This window comes from Saccopteryx bilineata, chromosome 3 (assembly GCF_036850765.1).
Source record: "Saccopteryx bilineata isolate mSacBil1 chromosome 3, mSacBil1_pri_phased_curated, whole genome shotgun sequence".
Classification (NCBI taxonomy): domain Eukaryota; kingdom Metazoa; phylum Chordata; class Mammalia; order Chiroptera; family Emballonuridae; genus Saccopteryx; species Saccopteryx bilineata.
In genome coordinates, this window is record NC_089492.1 from 210,288,900 (window position 1) to 210,311,583 (window position 22,684).

Sequence of the window (22,684 nt, forward strand, 5' to 3'; positions counted from 1 at the left end):
CCTATTATTCTTATGTTATTCTTTCTGATGGAGTCAGACAATTCCTGTAGGGCTTTCTCATTTTTTATTATTTTTGAGTCTCTTTCTTCTTCTCTCTGTTGTGCCTCAAGTTGTTTGTCTTCTATTTCACTAATCCTATCTTCAATCTGGGCTGTTCTGTTAGCTAAGCTTGTTACCTCGTTTTTCAGCTCGTGAATTGAGTTTTTCATTTCTGTTTGATTTGTTTTTATAGTTTCAATTTCCTTGGTAATATATTCTTTGTGTTCATTGAGTTGTTTTCTGATCTCCCTATATTGCCTTTCTGTGTTTTCTTGTATATCTCTGAGTATTTTTAACATTTCTATTTTAAATTCTCTGTCATTTAGCTCCAAGGCTTCCAATATGTTAAGTCTTTTCTCCATAGATTTTTCCACATCTATTTGTGTTACCTCTCTTTCTTTTGTATCCATAATATTCGATTTCATCTTTCTTATCGGCATCTGAGGGTGGTCTTGTTGATAGCACTAATTAGAATTAATAAAGAGTAAAAAGTAAAAACAAAACAAAACAAAACAGTAATAATTTATTATTTCCCCCTTTTTTCTCTCTTCTCTTTCTCTCCTCTCCCCTCCTCAGGGAAATATCGTGCCTATAATGGAGGGCCTGATTTGGGGTGAAGAGTTCAAGGGGCAAAAAAAAAGGGAGTAGGGACCTACTAAATGCAAAAAAAAAAAAAAGGAAGAAAATCTTAGACAAGCATAAGATGATTTGCTTGTAAGTGATGGTCAACTAAGAGATATAATGAGAGGGATAAGAGGGAACTAGAAAAAAGGACCAAAAAAGTATAATAAAGAAGAAAAAATAAAAATAATAAGTAAAAATCTGTTGTATTAAGTGGAGCGAAGACTAAATACAATGGAGACCTTGGGTTGGGAGGACCCAAAATGCCACAAAAATAAACAAACAAGAAAAAAAAATAAAAACTAAAGCAAAAAAGAGAAATAAAGCCAAAAAAAGCCTTGAGTCCCAAATTAACTAATTTGTTCGTGATTGAGGATTATATGGGAGGAAAGTAAAATGAGAAAAGAAAAAACGAATAGAAAGGAAAAAATAAGAAAAAGAGAAAAACGAAGGAAGAAATAAAATAGGAAGAGAAAAAAACAAAATAAAGCAAGACAAAAAAAAAACAAAAGAGGAGAGAGTGAGAGTTAAGTGTTTTGGAGTATAACCTTAAAGGAGGGTGAGGATGAATAAGAGAAATAAAATGCAACACTCATGGGTAGTGTAGTTCAAGAAAGGGGAAGCATAAGATGGGCAGAGAATAGAAGGACCGAGGTGGAGGAAATAAAGGCAATAAGATAGAAGAAACAAACAACAACAAAAAAAAAATTAGTGGATCAAGTTGTAAAGTCTGTGGATTTTTCTTGATTTTGAGAGGTTAACTTCTTCCTTTTTCTTTTCTCTCCCTCTTCCTGGTCGGTGACTCTGTACCCCAGGCTCTGCCCCTGTGTCACACTTAGGTAGGGATTTGCAATTGATGGGATTCTATGGCAATGTCATATAATTGGCTTTAGTCTTGCTGGTAGTCAAGGCTTGTTGGTGTTTGCAGGGTCCAACGATGAGAGAGTTTGCTTTCCTGGATTCTCTCTCCTAGTCCCCCCTTTCTGAATTAGCAGCCTGGTGATCCAGCTATAAGGCTGCAACTGCTTCTGCCTGGGGAGTAAGAGGCTCAAAGAGCTGGGAAATCCCCACTCTATCCCCACTCAGTGCAAGGCTTTGGGAAAGGCTCTGACAGTCAGGGCCTCCAGTGTAATCAGGCGGGGGTGGGAGTCAATTGTTGTCAAGGTGACTGTTCAGCGCCTATCATTTAGTTGGACTTCTCAACCCAGGCTTTCCACACTTTGTAGCCTGTTTTTGCAGGGAAGAAGAGGCACTAGTCTCTGCTTGCGACTAGTGTAGTATAGATCTTATTATCTGCCAAGACCTTCTTGTTAGCGTTTATCCCTGAATATGGAGGCTCTATCAATCAGAAGTTGCCCCCGCCCCTTTAGCGAGAGGCACTAAAAAATATCACGCCTCTAGTCTTGGATCGCTGAACTGAGAGAGATCTTATCAATTAGAACCGAGGGTGTGCAGATTTCATGGGTTAAGCTAGTTTCAGTGATTGGGTCGCAGCTGTGTTTCCGAAGGTATTTTAGGCTGCTTGCGCGCGCCCCTCCCCCAACGCTTGATTGTTAGCTTGAATGGCTGGGCGAGGTGCCCCGCCCACGGAGAGAATCTCCCAAGCCTCTCCCGCTCGCCCCGCCGCTGGCGGCTGGACCGCAACAGGAGCAGGATAATGGAGCCCTCTGGGTGTACGGGCCAGCAGGGCGCCCTGGGCGCGTGGAATGCCCAAGGTACGCGCGGCGACCCCCACTTGCAGTGTGCGGGCCGCTGGGAACGTCAGCGGTGCTCAACCGGACCGGGCGCGCGGCGGCTCGCGGTGGCGGCTCGCGGTGGCGGCTCGCGGTGGCGGCTCTTGGCTCCCAAGTATGGGCTGACTCACTACAGGCGCACTTCCTTGCGGTTTGAAAGAACGTCCCTGTGGTAGATTCCTCCACACCCTCGTCTCTCAGATTCAAGTGATAACAGTCCTTTCGCTATCAGTTTGTGTGGAACTCCGGAATGCTCCGAGGATAAATTTTTCTGTTTCTAGTTGATAAATTTGTTGTGATTTAGGGGAGAGCTGTCGGACGCGCTGCTCACGGCACCATTTCTGTGACGTCACTCCTCACTACATTTTTTAACAGTATTATTCTTTGTATCAAAACGAAATCTGCCATCCATTGACTTTTGCTTTATCCTTCACAGCCACAAAGTATAGTCAATCCAAGGATGGAGAACACATACTACAGCTTACAACTTGCCCTTTCTCCAAAGCATCTAGCAAACACTGCTACTTGATCAGTATAGTTTTCTCTGAAAACCAGAATGTATCTAGTAACTCTCAGTGAGTTCCAGAAAATCACCACCAATAGATTTGAGTTGATACATAAATTGAAATCTCTCGTGATCCTTAGTCTCATTCTTTCTGCATTTTCCTTTTAAAAGATAGTTATCAAATCTTTCTTAAATTTTTTCTTTAACAGACATAAAATCCCATTTTTGTTCCATTGTTCCATATGTAACATGATTTTAATCATCTCACCATTCTAGCATTCTTTATTGGATTAACTTTTATAATGCTTATCTGATCTAAAGTATGATCTGATCCAACTCAAAGATTTTTTATTTCTCTTTGGCAAACCTTTCTCCTCAACCTTGGGATATGATTTGATTGTTAGACCTTTGTTTTCTTACTTACAAATTCTTTTCCATTATGGATTAGTAATTATTTTTATTAGCTTCTATAAGTATATGGTACTTATTTCTATCAGATCATTTATCAGAGGTAATTCAGATAATGTTAACTCCCCTATTAAAAGCTCCTCAATTGTCTTCCAATATATAGCCTATAAATAAAGACCCTAGCAATCTGACACCTATCTGCATTTGCTATTTTACTTCACATTGGTCTGTCTCACGGTTTTGATTTCTTACAACACATCAAGTTCTCTACTACCTCATGATGTGGGGTGGGGTATGCATGTTTTGTGTTCTCTGCTGGGAACATTTTCCCTGAAGCTTTGCAAGTCTGGCTAACTTTTCAACCATCATGTCAGGTCAAATGTAGCCTCCTCAAAGAGACTTTCACTAATTACTCTATTTAGAGTAGCTCCCACCCCATTTAATTACACTACCTCATTTACTTCACTGCATTTGTAGATTTTTTTAAAAAAAACACCTTGTTTACTATTTGTCTTCATTCATTAGAATGTAAGGTTCATAAATATAGGGAATTAAACTATTGCGATCAATAATCACAAGCATCTAGAATGATGCATGACATGAAACAGAAAAGTAGTCATTATTAAGCTTATGAGTTCCATTACAACAATGAGTATATATTATCTTTGTAAATTAGAATAGAGTAAAATGCCTGGTATATATACGTACATATTTAGTAAATATTTATGAAATAAATGGAGTGATCTTATCCACTTGACATTCACTGTGACCTATAATCAGATACTTCTAAACCTACTTACCCAGCCCTGACCTCTAGTTCCACATCTTTAGGAATACAGAACCTATATACCCATACATTTATAGAACTAGGTATACAGAACCCATCCCCCTCCGATATTTAATTTATCTAAGTTCTGTGGCATTATTCTTTGAAAATTATAAATTCCATACGCATATCCATATAGTCACTAAGTTATACTAATTTTTCCTTCATTTACTGCTGTATCCTTTCTATTCCTATTGCCACATTTTACATCAAGCTCTCATCATTTTACACTTGTGGCTCTAGAGTAGCCTCATGATTTATATGCCTTTAGTCTCTCCTTCCTCAAAGTCATTCTTCATTTAAATCCAAAGATCAATTTTTCTGTTATATGTCCCCCATTCCCATACCAATTAGTATAAATGCCTTAGCCTGACATTCAAAGACCTCAATATCATTTTAACTGAAATCATCAAAATAAAGGTATGTTTGGAAGATGAGATGGTATATTCTTTTTTTTTTTTCTTTTTTTTTTTACAGAGACAAAGAGAGAGAGTCTAAGAGAGGTACAGACAGACAGGAATGGAGAGATAAGAAGCATCAATCATTAGTTTTTTGTTGTGCATTGCGACACCTTAGTTGTTCATTGATTGCTTTCTCATATGTGCCTTGACTGCGGGCCTTCAGCAGACCGAGTAACCCCTTGCTCAAGCCAGCGATCTTGGGTCCAAGCTGGTGAGCTTTTGCTCAAACCAGATGAGCCCACGCTCAAGCTGGTGACCTCGGGGTCTCGAACCTGGGTCCTCTGCATCCCAGTCTGACGCTCTATCCACTGCACCATTGCCTGGTCAGGTGAGATGGTATATTCTTATACGCAGTTTCAGATGTAATGGCAAAAAGTCTGCAACTAATAAGATATAGACTGAAGAGCCACTAACGTGTAAGTTCCCTGAGGGAACCTTGAGAGACCCTGTTTATGTTTGTTGGCCACTCATCTATCACCTGGAAGTGTCTAGAATATGTAGGTATCAACAAATACTTGTTGATTAAATGAATAAATAATTTTATAAAAATCTTTCAAGCATAAATGAATGATCTTAAGCCAGAGAATGAATGCTAAGATGAAAGTAGTATTCTCCGAAAGATCAGTTTGGTTCTCAGACACATGAAAATTAGTAAATTACTTTAATAAAAAGAGCCAATATCCTCAGTTGTAGTTGTATGGTCATTCACTTTGTTTCATAAATGTTTTATGTATTTTCCTTATGGATTTAATGATCACACACCTTGGTGAGGTAGATACTAGTAAAGATAAGGAAATTGGCATACATAAAAACTTAAGTGTTTTGCTCAAGTACATAAACATTTAAGTGGCAGATACAGCAGTACTGGAACCAAGAAAAGCAATGATGAGGGCCCAATCAGGATGCTGGTGGAAGGATAATAAAAATTATAAATTGGAAAAATATTCTAAAAGTAGAGGCTAGAGCACTAACCATACCACCTCACATCATCATTAAACACTATAAATCTGCTTTCACTAATACATAAATTTTTTTTTTTTTTTGTATTTTTCTGAAGCTGGAAACGGCGAGAGACAGTCAGACAGACTCTCGCATGCGCCCGACCAGGATCCACCCGGCATGCCCACCAGGGGGCGATGCTTTGCCCCTCCGGGGCGTCACTCTGCCGAGACCAGAGCCACTCTAGCGCCTGGGGCAGAGGACAAGGAGCCATCCCCAGCGCCTGGGCCATCTTTGCTCCAATGGAGCCTTGGCTGCGGGAGGGGAAGAGAGAGACAGAGAGGAATAGAGGGGGTGGAGAAGCAAATGGGCGCTTCTCCTATGTGCCCTGGCCGGGAATCAAATCCAGGTCCCCCACACGCCAGGCCGATGCTCTACCGCTGAGCCAACCGGCCAGGGCCTGTATTTTTTTTTAACAGAGACAGAAAGAGAGTCAGAGAGAGGGATACATAGGGACAGACAGGAACGGAGAGAGATGAGAAGCATCAATCATCAGTTTTTCATTGCGACACCTTAGTTGTTCATTGATTGCTTTCTCATATATGCCTTGACCGTGGGGCTAAAGCAGACCAAGTAACCCCTTCCTCGAGCCAGCAACCTTGGGTCCAAGCTGGTGAGCTTTGCTCAAACCAGATGAGTCCGCACTCAAGCTGGGGGCCTCGGGGTCTCAAACCTGGGTCTTCCACATCCCGGTCCAATGCTCTATCCACTGCACCACCGCCTGGTCAGGCCATAAATGTATTTTTTAAATGACACATGGACCATCAATTTGAGTATTAAATGATAAAAAAGCTTAATCATTTTTTATATTTTAGATATAATTATAATTAAGTTTCAATATTTTCTTCCCATACACCAATAGATATATTAGAATGGAAATAATAAAAGTTATTTATCATAATGGATTTAAATTTACTGTGAACCAAGTTAACCTCTGTAACTACAGATTGCAATCCAGCCATTATATGTAATTCACAAAAGATGCTGACACATGGAGGGTTGGATGACTAAGCATAACAGTTCATTTCAAATCCAGCTTTGATAATATAACCTACAAATGGTGAGTCAGAAGAACCACCTTAGGGGTTCGAGAGTGCATTATTAAAAAAATATGTATTTCAATATCATATCTCTTTTGGTTGTTGATCTTTCAGGTTAATACAAACTATACATTTTCAAATCACTGCATAAACAAAAGCGAGAGCAGCAGTCAGATCTTTACTTCTATCTTAAGGTATAAGATTTAGGTATAACTCAACAAATGGTAAATATCAGAAATACTACATTCTTCCATTCTGTTAAAAATAAAACTTCTCAAAGTCTTATGAAATAGTTTTACATTCAAAATGAATATAATGAAAATTCAAGTACAAAGTTTTTCATCTTACCCTGTCTAGTTCCAGTGTAAACTTCTGGTCCCATGACTGATTGGATATGGGTTTCCAGCTCGTTTGACCAACCACAGTATTATCTAGCTTCAAAACTGCACAGACATCATCTGTAATTATAATTTATAAACTTGTGTAAATATTTTAAAACTTTAAAATTACCACTTTTTAATAGAAACAAAAGTTTTCCAATCTTTTGAAAGTAAGGTTTTTCTTATTCAATACTGCAGCTTTTGACTCTAATAACTGGTTTTATATATATATATACAGTACCACTATATACTCCCAAATTATCCTGCTGACATAACAAAATATATCAACTGCTATCTATTCTCTTAATATTACAGTGTAATTGAAAGGGCTAACAGGTGACCAATAGTGTTTGCCACAATGTGTGTGTGTGTGTGTGTGTGTGTGTGTGTCTTTCGAGTTGACCCTTGAACAATGTGGTTAGGGGTGATGAACACCTAACTTTTAACTAATAGCTTATTGTTTGACTTACCGAGGCCTTACCGATAATATCAACAGTCAAGTAACACATATTTTGTACATTAAAGGTATTATGTATTGTATTCTTTTAATAAAGTAAGCTAGTAAAAAAGAAAATACTAAAAAATTGTAGGAGAAAGTACACTTCTAGTACAGCACATATTTACTGAAAAGAATCTGCGTCACTTCTCAACGTTTTGGTTAAGATCAAGCATAAATATCTGTTCCTATCCGTTTAACATCAGATCTGTCCTGTAACTGAGAACAACACATAAACAGATTTTGGGAGTAGGGAGATGGAATAGGAGCCTGCTCTGTCCATGCCCGTATCAACCCAGTATTGTAGCACTTCCAGGAACAGTGCACCAAAAATAATGAGATAGATAGATGAATAGATAGATAGATGATAGACAGATGATAGATAGATGATATATAGATATATGATAGATGATAGATAATATAAATAGATAGCTAAAGATAAAGTCTGCAAATAAGTAGACCTGCATAGTGCAATTTCATGTTGTTCAATTACAGCAATCATCCAGTTTTTCTTCCGTTGTATTTGCTATTTATATAAGTTGTTACCTTAGACCAGTGGTAGTCAACCTGGTCCCTACCGCCCACTAGTGGGCGTTTCAGCTTTCATGGTGGGCGGTAGCAGAGCAACCAAAAGTATTATATAAATAAAAAGATAGATTTAACTATAGTAAGTTGTTTTATAAAGATTTATTCTGCCAAACTTAGCAAAAATCTGACAAAGTACTTGGTAAGTAATTATTATTATATACTTTAACTTGCTGTAACTCTGCTTTATAAATTTTATAAAGTAAAGTTAGTTCCCTACTTTATAAATCACCATTACTGTGGAACTGGTGGGTGGTTAGAAAATTTTACTACTAACAGAGATACAAAAGTGGGTGGTAGGTATAAAAAGGTTGACTATCCCTGCCTTAGACTTTATCTATTTTTATACATTTCCTAAAATCTTTCTATCTACAGCAGTGGTCCCCAACATTTTTTGGGCTACGGATCGGTTTAATGTCAGAAAATATTTTCACGGACCGGCCTTTAGGGTGGGATGGATAAATGCAAAAAATAAAATTACGTAACAGGCGTAAAAACTGTGGTATTTTTAAATATAATTGTCGAACTTACGAGACAAGCGTCAAGAGTAAGTCTTAGATGAATGTAACAGAGGGAATCTGGTCATTTTTTAAAAATAAAACATCGTTCAGACTTGAATAGAAATAAAATGGAAATAATGTAAGTTATTTATTCTTTCTCTGCGGACTGGTACCAAATGGCCCATGGACCGGTCCCGGTCCGCGGCCCGGGGGTTGGGGACCACTGATCTACAGCAAGGCAAAGACATACCTTTGTACTATGTACTAGGTTGAAACGTCATGTGCCCTTCTCTCAAGTAATACATTTGCATCCTAGTTTATAATTATACTTTAGAATTTCTCCAAGGTGCTTCATAAACCTCTTATATTGTACCGCCTTCACCTGCTCCTCCATTTCAGTATGCTACTGGGATAGTGGGTGACTATTCTAGTAAACATGTCTCGCTCAGTGGTTAGTTATCAAAAAGTTCAGTTTTAATTTAGGAGTGTTACTATATCATTAAAAGAATCAAGATGACAAGTCCCATAGCCTCTGTACATTTTTTAGTTTGGTATAAAGAGTGATATTCAATATTTCAATCTTCCAAAAGAATTAATGCTATATGTCATTCAGTTTTCTAATATATTCTTAATAAAGTGAATATTGTTGATGTTCTCATTATCCTGTCTTTACAGGTTTTAAAAATCATAATTTTAAAGGGTTTTTTTTGTGCAACTTTGACTCTCCCCATTCTTTTGTAAATGCCCTTTAATTTGTTATATGATTTTAAAAAAATCTGTTTACTCAACTGGACAAGTCATCGGTTTTTAGGAGATTTCGACTACTTCCACTTTTACTTTTGCTTGTTCTGCTCATGAAAGATGATCTGGTTTCACTTGGACTCCAACCAGGTAGTGCAACTGATGTTGCTTTTGACCGTCCAGGGACAGTCTCTAGGATATCTTGACAGCCCATAAGACGAACTTCCAAAGTACCTGTTAGCATAAAAAAATATAAAGTAAGAATATCATCAATTCCTAGGATATAAAACTATGTCTTTGTTACCTATTTAGAAAGAGAGGGAGAAAAAGATTGGCTAAAATATAAATATCTCTTATCCCAGAGGATCTATGAAGTAACTATTATCTTTCCTATTTTAATTAGAGAAACCTACTGAAAAATTTAAGACAACCATAAGAAATTTTATAGAAAGAACAGCCCCTCCCAAATACTGTCTGTAGGACATAAAACAAACAAGTTACATACACTTGTATATCTGAATATTCATTTCTAGAATTATACTGAAGACTTACAGAATTATGTGAATATAACATGTGGGAGGGGAAACATAAAGGGAAATAATATACCTATTAAAATAAACATACAGAAATTAGAAATCTGACTATGTAATAGCTGTGTTTAAAAGTTATATAGTTAACATAATAAAGAACTTTTTCTTTTGCATGAATAAATGGGTTTCTGTTCTATTTGAAGATGTAAAGTAACATTATCTTTCCATTCTAATAGTTCAGTCAAATAATTATAGGTTGTAATCGTTTAAGCATAAAATAACTGCAATTTCCTTAGGCAAATAAATACTAACGGTGTTCAAACGAAAATGAGGAATTGTAAGTTAGGGCACCTGAAGCTATGGCTTTGTCATCATTTGGGCTAGATTAAGTATACTAGGATTTAAAAATGGTGTTTTAGTATTAAAAATTGAGATATTGCACATAGCTTAACACTTTAGCAAGAGTATTCCCTGGTAAAAGCTGTCCTATTAAACTTAAATGGTTAAAACTTAATTTTAGCCCTGGCCGGTTGGCTCAGTGGTAGAGCGTCGGCCTAGCGTGCGGAGGACCCGGGTTCGATTCCCGGCCAGGGCACACAGGAGAAGCGCCCATTTGCTTCTCCACCCCTCCGCCGCGCCTTCCTCTTTGTCTCTCTCTTCCCCTCCTGCAGCCAAGGCTCCACTGGAGCAAAGACGGCCCAGGCGCTGGGGATGGCTCTGTGGCCTCTGCGGCCTCTGCCCCAGGCGCTAGAGTGGCTCTGGTTGCAACATGGCGACGCCCAGGATGGGCAGAGCATCGCCCCCTGGTGGGCAGAGCTTCGCCCCTGGTGGGCGTGCTGGGTGGATCCCGGTCGGGAGCATGCGGGAGTCTGTCTGACTGTCTCTCCCTGTTTCCAGCTTCAGAAAAATGCAAAAAAAAAAAACAAAAATAAAAACCAACAACAAAAAAACCCCACTTAATTTTATTTAAAGTTTTAACAATATTTAAAAGTAACCAAAGCTTTTTAACTAAGTAAAACAAACTGGATTTGCCTTCCACTTAAATAACTTAAAAAAAAATCAGACAAAATATTTGAAAAAACAGTATTAAAGACATTAGACATCAGGCAATGAAGAGCAGTGATCCCCAAGAGATGGGAAACAAATGAAATAACTCTAGACTGATCCAACTTGTTGCCTTGAGAATATCTAGGACACAGTGCAGGAGGGAGAATGTCAGGTGGAGCCAAGTGGACTGACTACTTGAGTTAAGGAGACAGAAATGAGATGGAAATGACCAAGGCAGCTAGAGTTTATAGGCAGGGTTAAAAAAATAAGACAGCATGCCAGAGACAGAACTCCCTGAATTTATAGAGGCTTTCCTCTGATGAAGTATTCAGTCTTGACCCAAGTAGTAAGGAATAATTACCCTGAGACTAAATAGTGCTCTGATCCACATAACAAACGTTTAAAGGCAATTTCCCAAAGATCAAACTTTTTCCAAGCACTTGAACAGTTACCCAGAACAAAGCTCAAGAACATTTACAGAAATTCACAAATATCTAGCACCCAAGCTAAAAATAAAAATGTCTGGCACCTAATCAGAGATAATCAGCTATTTTTGTATTCCATTGCTGCATTTTCAGTACCACAAGACCTTAGTAGGTCCGTGTGGGTGGGCTGGTGTGCAGTCTCTGCTGAGGATCTCACAAGGCGGACACTAGCATGCTTGCCAGGAAGGGTCTTATCTGGAAGCTCCAAAGAAAAGTCTGCTTCCATGCTCATTCAGGTTGTTGGCAGAATCCAGTTTCTTGCAGCCATAGGACAGGGGATGCTATTTTCTTGCTGGCTAACAGCTAGAAAATGTTTTCTTGTCCTAGTGACCGTCTCCATCCCTCTTCATGTAGCCCCTTCCATCTTCAAGCCAATAACGGCATATAAAATTGTTTTCATGATTCAGATCTAATTTCCCATCTGCCATGAGTATCTGAAAAGTCTCTGCTTTTAAGGGGCTCATGTGATTATATTAGGCCTACTCAGATAATTACTCTGTAGATTAACTCAAAGTCAACTGATTAGTAGTAACCTTAATCACATAAGCAAAATCTCCTTTGCCATATATTATCACAGAAGCGATGTCCCACCCTGGCCAGATAGCTCAGTTGGTTAGAGCATTGTCCTGAAGTGCAGTGCAGAGGTTGCCGGTTTGATCCCCAGTCAGGGCATATACAAGAACAGACTGATGTTCCTGTTCCTGTCTTTCTCTCTCTCTCTAAAATCAATTTTAAAAAATAAAGTAAAAAGAAGAAATGTCCTACACTAGCAGAGAATGTGTTTATAAGGGTCATTCTTAAAATTTTGCCTATCAAACCAGGCAAATAAAGAGAAAACCAGGACCCATAATTTAAAAAAATCAAATAAAAAGCCAATTCAAAAATGATATTAATGTTAGGATTAGCAAATGAAAACATTCACAATTATTGTAACTATTATATATTCCATCTGTTCAAAAAGTTGAATAGAAACACAGAAAAAAATCAGAAAGACCCAAAACAAATTTCTAGAGATGAAAACCACACGTCTTAACATTAAAGGAAAAACAAAACACTGGATGGGATTATTAGCAGAATATACATTACAAAAGAAAAGACTATAGTAATAGAAATGATAAAATATTAGAAGACAGAAATATTCCTATATTGTGAACTGTGGGTTTAACTTCAAGTGCCTAATATAGGGATAACTGAAGTATCTGATGTATCTGATGAAACAGCAAGAGAGAAGGGGCAGAAAAAGAGTTGAAAAAAAAAAAAGCAAGACAGAAAAGCAAGATCTTTAAAGTACTGAGGGAAAAAAAAGAAAGAAATAAACTGTGATATCAGAATTTTAAACCACTGAAAATATCTTTAAAAAATAGACTTTCACAACCAAAAAGCCCGTCAATAGATGACTGGATAAAGAAGATGTGGCACATATACACTATGGAATACTACTCAGCCATAAGAAATGATGACATCGGATCATTTACAGCAAAATGGTGGGATCTTGATAACATTATACGAAGTGAAATAAGTAAATCAGAAAAAAACAGGAACTGCATTATTCCATACGTAGGTGGGACATAAAAGTGAGACTAAGAGACATTGATAAGAGTGTGGTGGTTGGGGGGGGAGGGAGAAAGGGAAAGGGAAAGGGGGAGGGGCACAAAGAAAACTAGATAGAAGGTGACAGAGGTCAATCTGACTTTGGGTGATGGGTATGCAACATAATTGAAAGACAACATAACCTGGACTTGTTATCTTTGAATATATGTATCCTGATTTATTGATGTCGCCGCTTTGAATTCATTACGAAGATGATCAGATTAAAAATATATATAATGTCAAAAAAACCACATTTAAATAAATAAATAAAAATAGACTTTGATATAAAAGTGAGTAGAGAATCCATTATCAGCAGAATACCATATGACCCAAGTGAACTAAAATCTGTTTACACAAACACTGTACATGGATGTTTATTAACAGCTATATTTAAAAAAGCAAAAAGTGAAAACCCAAATATCAATTGCAGGCGAATGTATAAAACAAATTATGGTTTATCCACACACTGAAGGTTAATAATAGAAAAAAAACTATTGATACATACAACATAGAAGAAAATCAAAATAATTATTCAGAGTGAAAAGAGACAGACTACCTACCAGGAAAAAATTCAGTATATACTGTGATTCCTTTGATATAAAATTCTACAAAATGAAAATGAATATCTAGTGACAGGAAACAGATCAGTGATTGCCTGGAGACAGCTGTGGGGAAGAGCATGAGACGAGCAGGAAAGAGGGATTAACAGAAGCACATGAGGACACTTTGGGGGATGACAAGTACAGTAATTATCTTGATGTGGTATTGATTTTATGACTTTAAATATGACAAAACTTCTTGAATTAGAGTTTAAATATGTGTAGTTTATTGTGTGTTAATTATACCTCAATAAAACAGTTCTAATAACTGGATATTAAAGATTGTGGCACAACTATATATATTTACTAAAAATTAGAGAACTGTATACTTAAATAGGTGAATTCTCTGATTTGTAAATTATGTCTCAGTAAAGCTGCTAAAGATGGGGTAGGGGAAGCTTCAATATTATGCTTTGTTAGCTGTGTAAATCTTACCTATATAAAGTGTTATGGCAGATTAAGTATAATGGATTCCATTTTAATTTTATTTCAAAAGAAAAAGCTTGTATTTTTGTGTTTTATTTGCTTTTATGTTGTTAAACTGGCAAACTTAGCTCATTTTCAGTGTAAATGCTCAGCTGTAAAAGTAATCCTGGGGAAACTGAAAACATCTGGCTACTACTTCAAATCCTAGTAGCTCATTAAATAGTTTAGTAATTTCAATATTAGAAGATAACAATACTCAACACCTGCTTTCATTTAGGGAAAAAAATTCTGGAGGGATTTAAGATCTTTATAAAGCATGCAGAAGTTTCTTTTTTTATGAGGTAATACAATAGCAATTGCATATAACCCTATTAGAAATAGCTTAAAATCAAATTTTTTACTTTTATAGCCCACAACATGAAAATTTTAAAACAAGCAAATTCAAGAAGTAAATGTTTATATTCATAAGCAGTACCTATAAATTCCATTAGAACAAGTAAATGCATTTCTATTTCTTTTAACTTTCCGGAAAATTGCTTCATATAAAAAAATTACATTTTACTAATTTAGCATTTCATCTTGGTACAACTGAACAGCATTTTGTAATTCTGAGGATTTCCTCTATAAAAATCTGTATGTCTCAAAATGTGGACCAAAAAGATTCAATCACACCTTATAGCAAAGTAGCAACAAATATGTAAATTTCAGTATTATAATCATACAACCACAAAATAAACCAGAGTACAAATGAGAGAAATCATAAATAATAGCATTCTATGAAAAACTCAAGATAGTAAATGCTCCTACTACTTTTCCATGCTAATCCATCATATCTAGTCCTATATTAACACCAATACTATGATATTTACACTCCTTGTTATACAATATTCAGTTTTAAGTCCAATAAAAAATTAAAGGAACTTTTAAAAAAACCAAAATGTCTTAAGAATTAAGATACTTCTTTTAGCCTGGAGATCTGCATCACTTTGAGTACTGAACTTTCAGTTCAGTAAGGAAATGAAGAAAAGAGAAAGAACTGAAAAAAGGTTAAAGAGCTGGGGAGAGGAGCCAACCAGAATAGAAAAACAAAATAACCTCCAGCCATATTTTCTAAAACAAGGGTTTATTACTGATTTTCTAAAACATGGCTTTATTATTTTTCTAGAAATATTAATTTTCAAATAATTGAAAACCAAATTTTAATCAATGAATCATTCAGAAGTTTTTGAGTATTACTGTGTTCAGTGGTGAACCATGAGATGGTGAAACTTGGATAATATGTATAATTTCTACCTTAATATTATATAATATTTACCAAGTACATTAGTAGTGCTCCCTTATCTGTAGTTTTGCTTTCCAGTTTCAGTTACCCATGGTCAACCTCGGTCTAAATATATTAAGTAAAAAAGTTCTAGGAATAAACAACTCATAAGTTTTAAGCTGTGTGCTGTTCTGAGTCACATAATGTAATCTTCCACTATTTTGCTCGTTTCTGCTGGAAACATGAATCATTCCGTTGTTCAGCGTATCCATGGGTAAGCTACCCAACCTTTAGACACTTTTTAGCTGTCTTGGTTATCATATTGACAGTCATTGTATCACAGTGCTTGTGTCCAAATAATCTTTATTTTATTAAATGGCCCCAAAGCACAAGAGTAGTAATGATGCCTGGTCTGTGGTGGCGAAGTGGATCAAGTGTTGCCCTGGAGAGCTAAGATCACTGATTCAAAGCCCGATCAAGGCACATATGAGAAGCAATCAACGAACAACTTAAGTGAAGCAGCTATGAGTTGATATTTCTCATTATCCCTTTCTCACCTTTCTTTGTAAAAGCAGTAAATAAAATTTTTAAAAAACACATAGTAGTGATGTTGGCAATCTGGACATGCCAAAGAGAAACCATAAAGTATGTCCTTTAAGTGAAAAGGTGAAAATTTTTGGCTCAATATGGAAAGAAAAAAAACAAACAAACTGTACACTGAGGTTGCCAAGATCTACCGTAAAAATTAATCTATATGTGAAATTGTGAAGGAAAAACTTTTTGCTAGTTTTGCCATTACATTTCAAAATGCAAAACTTACAGCCACAGTACATGAGAAGTGCTTAATATGATGGAAAAGGCATTAAATTTGTGGGTGAAAGACATGAACTGAAAACATGTCTCAACTGATAGCAGCAGGTTGCACCAAGTATTGAGCTCATATGAAGACTTCAGCAAGGGATCCGCTGAAATGAGTGACGCTGAGCACTTAACAAAAGCACGAAAATGTATGAAGCAAACATTTATTCAACTGAAAGGAGAAATAAGTAAAGCTACAAAAATAATTGAAGACCTCACTACCCCACTTTCAATAATGAACCTATTAGAATAGCAATTAAAGTATTGGTGAGGCCCTGGCCAGTTGGCTCTGCGGTAAAGCGTCAACATGGCTTTACCCGGGTGTGGAAGTCCCGGGTTCGATTCCCAGTCAGGGCACACAGAAGTGCCCAACTGCTTCTTCACTCTTCCCCCTCTCCTTCCTCTCTCTCTCTCCCTCTCCTGCAGCCAAGGCTCCATTGGAGCAAAGTTGGCCTGGGCACTGAGGACGGCTCCATGGCCTCTGCCTCAGGCGCTAGAATGACTCTGGGGCAGCAAAGCAGTGCCCCAGATGGGCAGAGCATCGCCCCCTGGTGGGCATGCTGGGTGGATCCTGGTCGGGTGCATGCAGGAGTCTGACTGCCTCCCCACTTCTAACTTTGGAAAAATACCAAAAAGGAAAAAAAAAGTGTTGGTGAGGATGTGGAGAAATCAGAATTTTCACACATAAGTGCGAGAATATAAAATGATGCAGCTGCTATGAAGAGTCTGACCATTCTTCAAAATTATAAAACTATCATATGACTTAGTGCTCCTAAAAATATATTTAAAATAACTGAAAATAAGTGTTCAAACAAAAACCTGTACACAAATGTTCACAGCAACACTATTTGTAACAGTCAAAAGATGGAAATAAACTAAACATTCCTCAACTGATGAATGAATTGACAAAATCTGGTATATTCCCATACAATGGAATATAACTTAGCCATAATAGGAATAAAAAACTGATATATCTACAAAGAACATACCTTGAAAACAGTACACTAAATTGAAGCTAAATGTAGAAGGCTGCAAATGATATAATTTTGTTTAAAGGACATATCTAGAATAGACAATTCTAGAGACAAAAGCCAATAGTGGTAGCCAGAAGCTGAGGAGTAAGAATGGGGAGTGGCTTGTTAATGGGTATGGGGTTTCTTTCTGGGCTAACCCCATACCCACTACACAACTATATAAAACACCTCTGAATTGTATATTGCCAAATGGTTAATTAATGTGTATCTTACACAGTATTTTATTCATTCACTAAACCAGGACCAGACATAGCCAAAAAATTACCATAAATAATCAGAAGATACGAGCTACATACCTGTTAGTGCTGCTGGTTTGGATAGTGTACTATATTGATTTTGTGTAGATATCATACTTTGACGTGGACTTAGTGTTGGTGATGCAACAAGTGAAAGCTCCTCAATGATGATACTGCTTTTGGGATGATTCTTGGGAAGTTCATTTAATCTTTGCTCTAATGAATACTTTAAAAGGTCCAACTTCTGACTTGATTCATTAAATCTTGCTTGAGCCTTGAACAGGGAAAAGACAATTGTTGTCACTTAAATCAATATATTCTTTGAGTAATGTATTTATTAAGTTAAATTTTTTATTTAAAATTACTTCTGAAAGTGCTTTTCTGTCTGTTACTTTTCCTGAGCCAAGTAATTTCATTACGTTCTTTGCACCTTCTGCTACTGCAAACTCTATTCTAAAATGATGCCTTAATTCTTCCATCCGAAGTTCAAGGGGACTTATAACAGGTTTTGCTAAAAGAGAAAAAAACAAACACTTAATTGACCATTTATTTCACTTTCTAACATGTAGCAATTACAACTCATAAAAAAATAAATTCTTACTTACATTAAAAGAAAAGTTAGTCTTTAAAACCATGAATACTTAATAGACATACTGTTGAGATAGAACGTTTTTTAGATCAAAACTCAAAGACTGAAAACTTAAGATAAAAAAACATAATTCTGTCTCCTCAATTTTAAACCACTATATCTTTCTTACATAAAATGTATTTAGCAGCATATTGCCTATAATAATAAGAGTGACAATCTGTCTGTATTTCATCACCATTGTCAAAAGCCAATTCATTTGTCTGGACTGCCTGAAGAATCTGCATTCGTATCACTTCTATTTTTGTCTTGCTGTCCTGGAGCAGTTGCTGAGCTGTGCCATGCAGTTTCCGATCCTATTAAAAATAAGTATGAAAAGGTAAGCAGATAAAGAAACAAATATTTTTATAATTTATAAATAAGATCAAATCATAACAGCAAGTGAAAAACAAGAGTTAAAAGAACACTGTGAGCACTATAATACAGGCTAGGTAAAAGCAGGTTTACAGTTGTGATTATGCAAAACAGTTTATTCTTATAAAATTATTAATTACTGTATTGTTTTCCATTTAAACAACTGTAAACCGACTTTTGCCCTGCCATACCCATCCTGTAGCTATATTTATTTTTAAAAGCCATCAAGCATATAAGGTAATAAAAGAGAAAAACAATTACATTATTTAAAACAATTTGATAGAAAGAAGTCTTACCTACTGTTTTAAAAACATCCAAATTCACATTTGTAACTGTCTTTGTTTATACAAAATAAAAGAATTTTCCTATACTATCGCCAGTAACTCTCATACTCAGACTATGTGACAGATGTCTCAGTGACTGAGCCTGAAAATTTTAGAACATCTCTTCCTCTCTCCTTACATTAAATTTCAAGGAGCTTCACATATGTTAGCATATTTTAAAAATAGCTAATCATAAATAATATGATTTGTGTCCCATTAAATTCTGATAAAAGAATACAGAACAGCATTTTTCAACCCCAGTAATAATGAGAAAGACCCCTAGAAATGCTTAAATGTCATAAAATGAGACCTTCTCAATAAAGCTAGGGTGGGCCCTGGCCAGTTGGCTCAGTGGTAGAGCGTTGGCCTGGCGTGCATAAGTCCCGGGTTCGATTCCTGGCCAGGGCACACAGGAGAAGCGCCCATCTGCTTCTCCACCCCTCCCCCTCTCCTTCCTCTCTGTCTCTCTCTTCCCCTCCCGCAGCGAGGCTCCATTGGAGCAAAGATGGCCCGGGCGCTGGGGATGGCTCCTTGGCCTCTGCCCCAAGCGCTAGAGTGGCTCTGGTCGCAAAAGAGTGATGCCCCAGAGGGGCAGAGCATCGCCCCCTGGTGGGCGTGCCAGGTGGATCCCGGTCAGGCACATGCAGGAGTCTGTCTGACTATCTCTCCCCGTTTCCGGCTTCAGAAAAATACAGGGAAAAAAAAAAAAAAAAAAAAAAAAAAAAAAGCCAGGGTGGAAATTATAATGAATAAACCTGTCATCTCTGAAGACTTCAAGAACACTCCTGAATCAGGTAAAATAAAGTTACTATTGTGCCTCAGTTTAGTTCTGATAACACTGAATATTATTGAGAGACACAAAAGACTTAGCATTTTAGGAAGTGTGATAGTCAAAAGAACCCACCCAAAGATATCCATATTCTGGAACCTTGTGAATATACTACCTTACAGGCAAAAGGGGAATTAAAATAGGAGATAGAATCTGATTGTTAATCACCCAATCTCAAAATACAGAGATTATCCTGAATTATCCAGGTGAGCCCAATGTAATCATAAGGGTCCTTAAATATGGAAGAGGAAGGCAGATGAGGTAAGTGTGAACTGAACCCGCTGTTGTTGTCCTAAAGCCATGAACTAAGAAATGGGGGCAACCTCTAGAAGGTGGAAAGAACAAGCAAATGAATTCTCCTCTACATACTCCAGAAGGGAACAGAGCCCTATCAACAATGCCTTGATTTTAGCTCAGTGCTGTAAAGCCAGTAGGCACTGCCACCATCACAGCTGCCTGGCTCGTGCAGGGTTGCATTAGATTCGGACAGACAGTAATGAAACAATGGAGCCAAGAACTGGTGGGCAATCATCTTTAATCCTACCTTGCACCCGGCAGGCAAGTAAAAACACACACTGGGCTCCAAAACACACTCATTCAGTGCTCACAAAGCTACTGACTTTATCCAAGTTTCCTAGAATCAAAGGTTTCTACCTCACCAGACTTACTCACCTCTGTTCCCCATCTCCTTTCTTCTCCCTGCACAAACTCTGCACAAACTAGGTTCTCACTCAGCCCTCCACCATCTTGGCTGCTTCTCCTGGCCTCCTCTAGAGATGTGGCCTTTCTCTGTTATCCTCTCTAATGCTAATCTCAGGAATCCAGAGAGCAAGCTCCTGGTCTGCCCCACTTTATAGAGTAGAGATCAAAACCTTTAATCCAATATGCAAATAAGGAAGTCTCTGATACAAAGTCACTTATCTGAGGCATAATGGGATCCTCATGAGAGTGCACCACCCCACATCAAAAAGGGTGGGAAAGGCTTAGTTCTAAAACCAAGCCCCAGGCTACAAGAATCCTTCTTGCCCACAGCCCAACCCCAACACACATTAATACAATCATGACCATCCCAGGCAATCACCTGGGAGATGGCCTTGCACGTGGGCAGCACCATCTTTAACAAAGTGAGCATAATATATTTATTTTATCTGCCCAACAGTCCACCCCTATGCTCACTTTACTACCCACAATCTACACCACCAGCATCCTTGTGCAAGGAAATTAGGCACATTACACAAATTACAACAGCACAAATCATACAGTTTCAACAATCACAAAGGTACATCTCACCAGTCTCTGAGCACTTTGCCAAAAGTGCAAAATGTCCTCGGCCTTCTTTCTAGCTATGGGAAAAGCTTCCTGGGACAGGGAGGGGCCTCCAGCAAAGCCGTCCCCAGCCCCCATCAGGGTATTTCACACTGTCTAAAATCCGTAAGTTCATTCAACAAAGGAGCCAGTGCCCACTCAGGTTGTAGTCCAGAAAATCACTCCATACTCAAGGGGCGTCAGCCACCCCCCTCATTCCTGCCATCCTGGCAGGTCTTACACTGTCCCAAGGAGGAGCACGTGGCAATGGCAGTCAGCATTTCCATCTCTGCTCCGGAGAGCACGATGGCGTACACCCTTATGTCTCAAAATTGCAAACCTACCAGGAACATAGTAGGTACTCCTTCCAGCTGGGCTCTCATCTTTTGAAGACTGCAGATTGCAACTCCAGCCCGATTCCCCTCATCCTCCAAAGAGCAACTGAAAACATCAACTCCTGCTGCCAGGCTCAAGCCCCGGGCTGCTGCCTTCTGCTCAGCAGGCCATGCAGCTCCAGTTCCAGCCTCCCGCCGCTGCTGGCTCTCCACAACGTCCAGGACAATCTGCAACTCACGAACCTGTGATTCTTCCTCCATTGGCTGCTCCATTTCCAGGCAAATCTCACAAACCTGGTCGGCCTCCTCCTCCAGCACTTCCTCCAGCTCCAGGTCAGCATCTCTTTCTCCCACATTTGCTCCAGCTCCTTCCACTGCTCGGTTTGCAGGTCCCGGGCAGCCTCTTCCTCAGAGCTCTCAGTTTCCTGATGCATGGCTGTAAAAGTCAGCCAGCCTACAGCTCCTAAAAGGACAGCCATGGGGAACCATAACAGCAGCCAGTCCTCTACTCCACCACTCAAAGGTGGTAGTGGCTCCTTGCTGATCTGTATCTAATCCTGCCGACTATGCCAAATGTAAAGACAGTAGCCATGGCCACCATCACAGCTGCTTGGCCTGTGCAGGTTCACATTGGATTCAGACAGACAGTAATGAAACAATGAGCCAAGGACTGGTGGGCCATCATTTTTAATCCCAGCTTGCACCCAACGGGCAAGTAAAATAACACACTGACCTCCAAAACCCACTCATTCAGTGCTCATAAAGCTACTGACTTTATCCGAGTTTCCTAGAATCAAAGGTTTCTAGCTTACCAGACTTATTTACCTCTGTTCCCCATCTCCTTCCTTCTCCCTGGCAGAAACTCTGCACAAACTGGGTTCTCACTCAGCCCTCCACCATCTTGGCTGCTTCTCCTGGCCTCCTCCATGTGGCCTTTCTCTGCTCTCCTCTCTAATGTTAATCTCAGGAACCCAGAGAGCAAGCTCCCGGTCTGCCCCCATTTTATAGTGTAGAAACCAAAACCTTTAATTCAATATGCAAATAAGGGAGTCTCTGATACAAAGTCACTTATCTGAGGCATAATGGGATTCCTCATGAGAGTGCACCACCCCACATCAAAAAGGGAGGGAAAGGCTTAATTCTAAAACCAAGCCCCAGGCTATAAGGATCCTGCCTGACCACAGCCCGCCCCCAACACACATTTATACAATCACGCCCATCCCAGGCAATCACCTGGGCGATGGGCTTGCACAATCTTTAACAAAGTGAGCATAATATATTTTATCTGCCTAACAGTGTGATCCATTTCTCAACTTCAAAGTTGTAACATAATAAAGTCGTGTTGTTTTGAACCATTAAATTTGTAGTAATTTATTATAGCAGCCATAGAAAACTAATATAGGATATATTTTCCCAGAAGTTTCGTATGAAACAAGTGATAGAAATTAATGCTATCTTCTCTTTAGAGTTACATTCATTGTCAAAGTCCAGT

At 38.3% G+C, this 22,684-nt stretch overlaps 1 protein-coding gene and 1 non-coding gene across 3 annotated transcripts in view; one reads left to right on the forward strand and one right to left on the reverse strand.

The window, feature by feature from the left end:
• PKN2 (protein kinase N2) overlaps positions 1 to 22,684 on the reverse strand; it is a 180,263-nt gene that overhangs the window by 44,421 nt on the left and 113,158 nt on the right. For both annotated transcript variants that reach the window (XM_066268724.1, XM_066268725.1), the window contains exons 4-8: positions 18,225 to 18,342; positions 17,766 to 17,911; positions 17,461 to 17,674; positions 9,383 to 9,568; positions 6,981 to 7,090 (exon numbers count right to left, since the gene is read on the reverse strand). In XM_066268724.1, the coding sequence (XP_066124821.1) occupies positions 6,981 to 7,090; positions 9,383 to 9,568; positions 17,461 to 17,674; positions 17,766 to 17,911; positions 18,225 to 18,342 (774 nt within the window). The remainder of the gene's footprint in view (positions 1 to 6,980; positions 7,091 to 9,382; positions 9,569 to 17,460; positions 17,675 to 17,765; positions 17,912 to 18,224; positions 18,343 to 22,684) is intronic.
• On the forward strand, positions 7,651 to 7,840 carry LOC136332519 (U2 spliceosomal RNA). Its single transcript, XR_010730759.1, has one exon. It is a non-coding gene; the product is annotated as a U2 spliceosomal RNA (small nuclear RNA).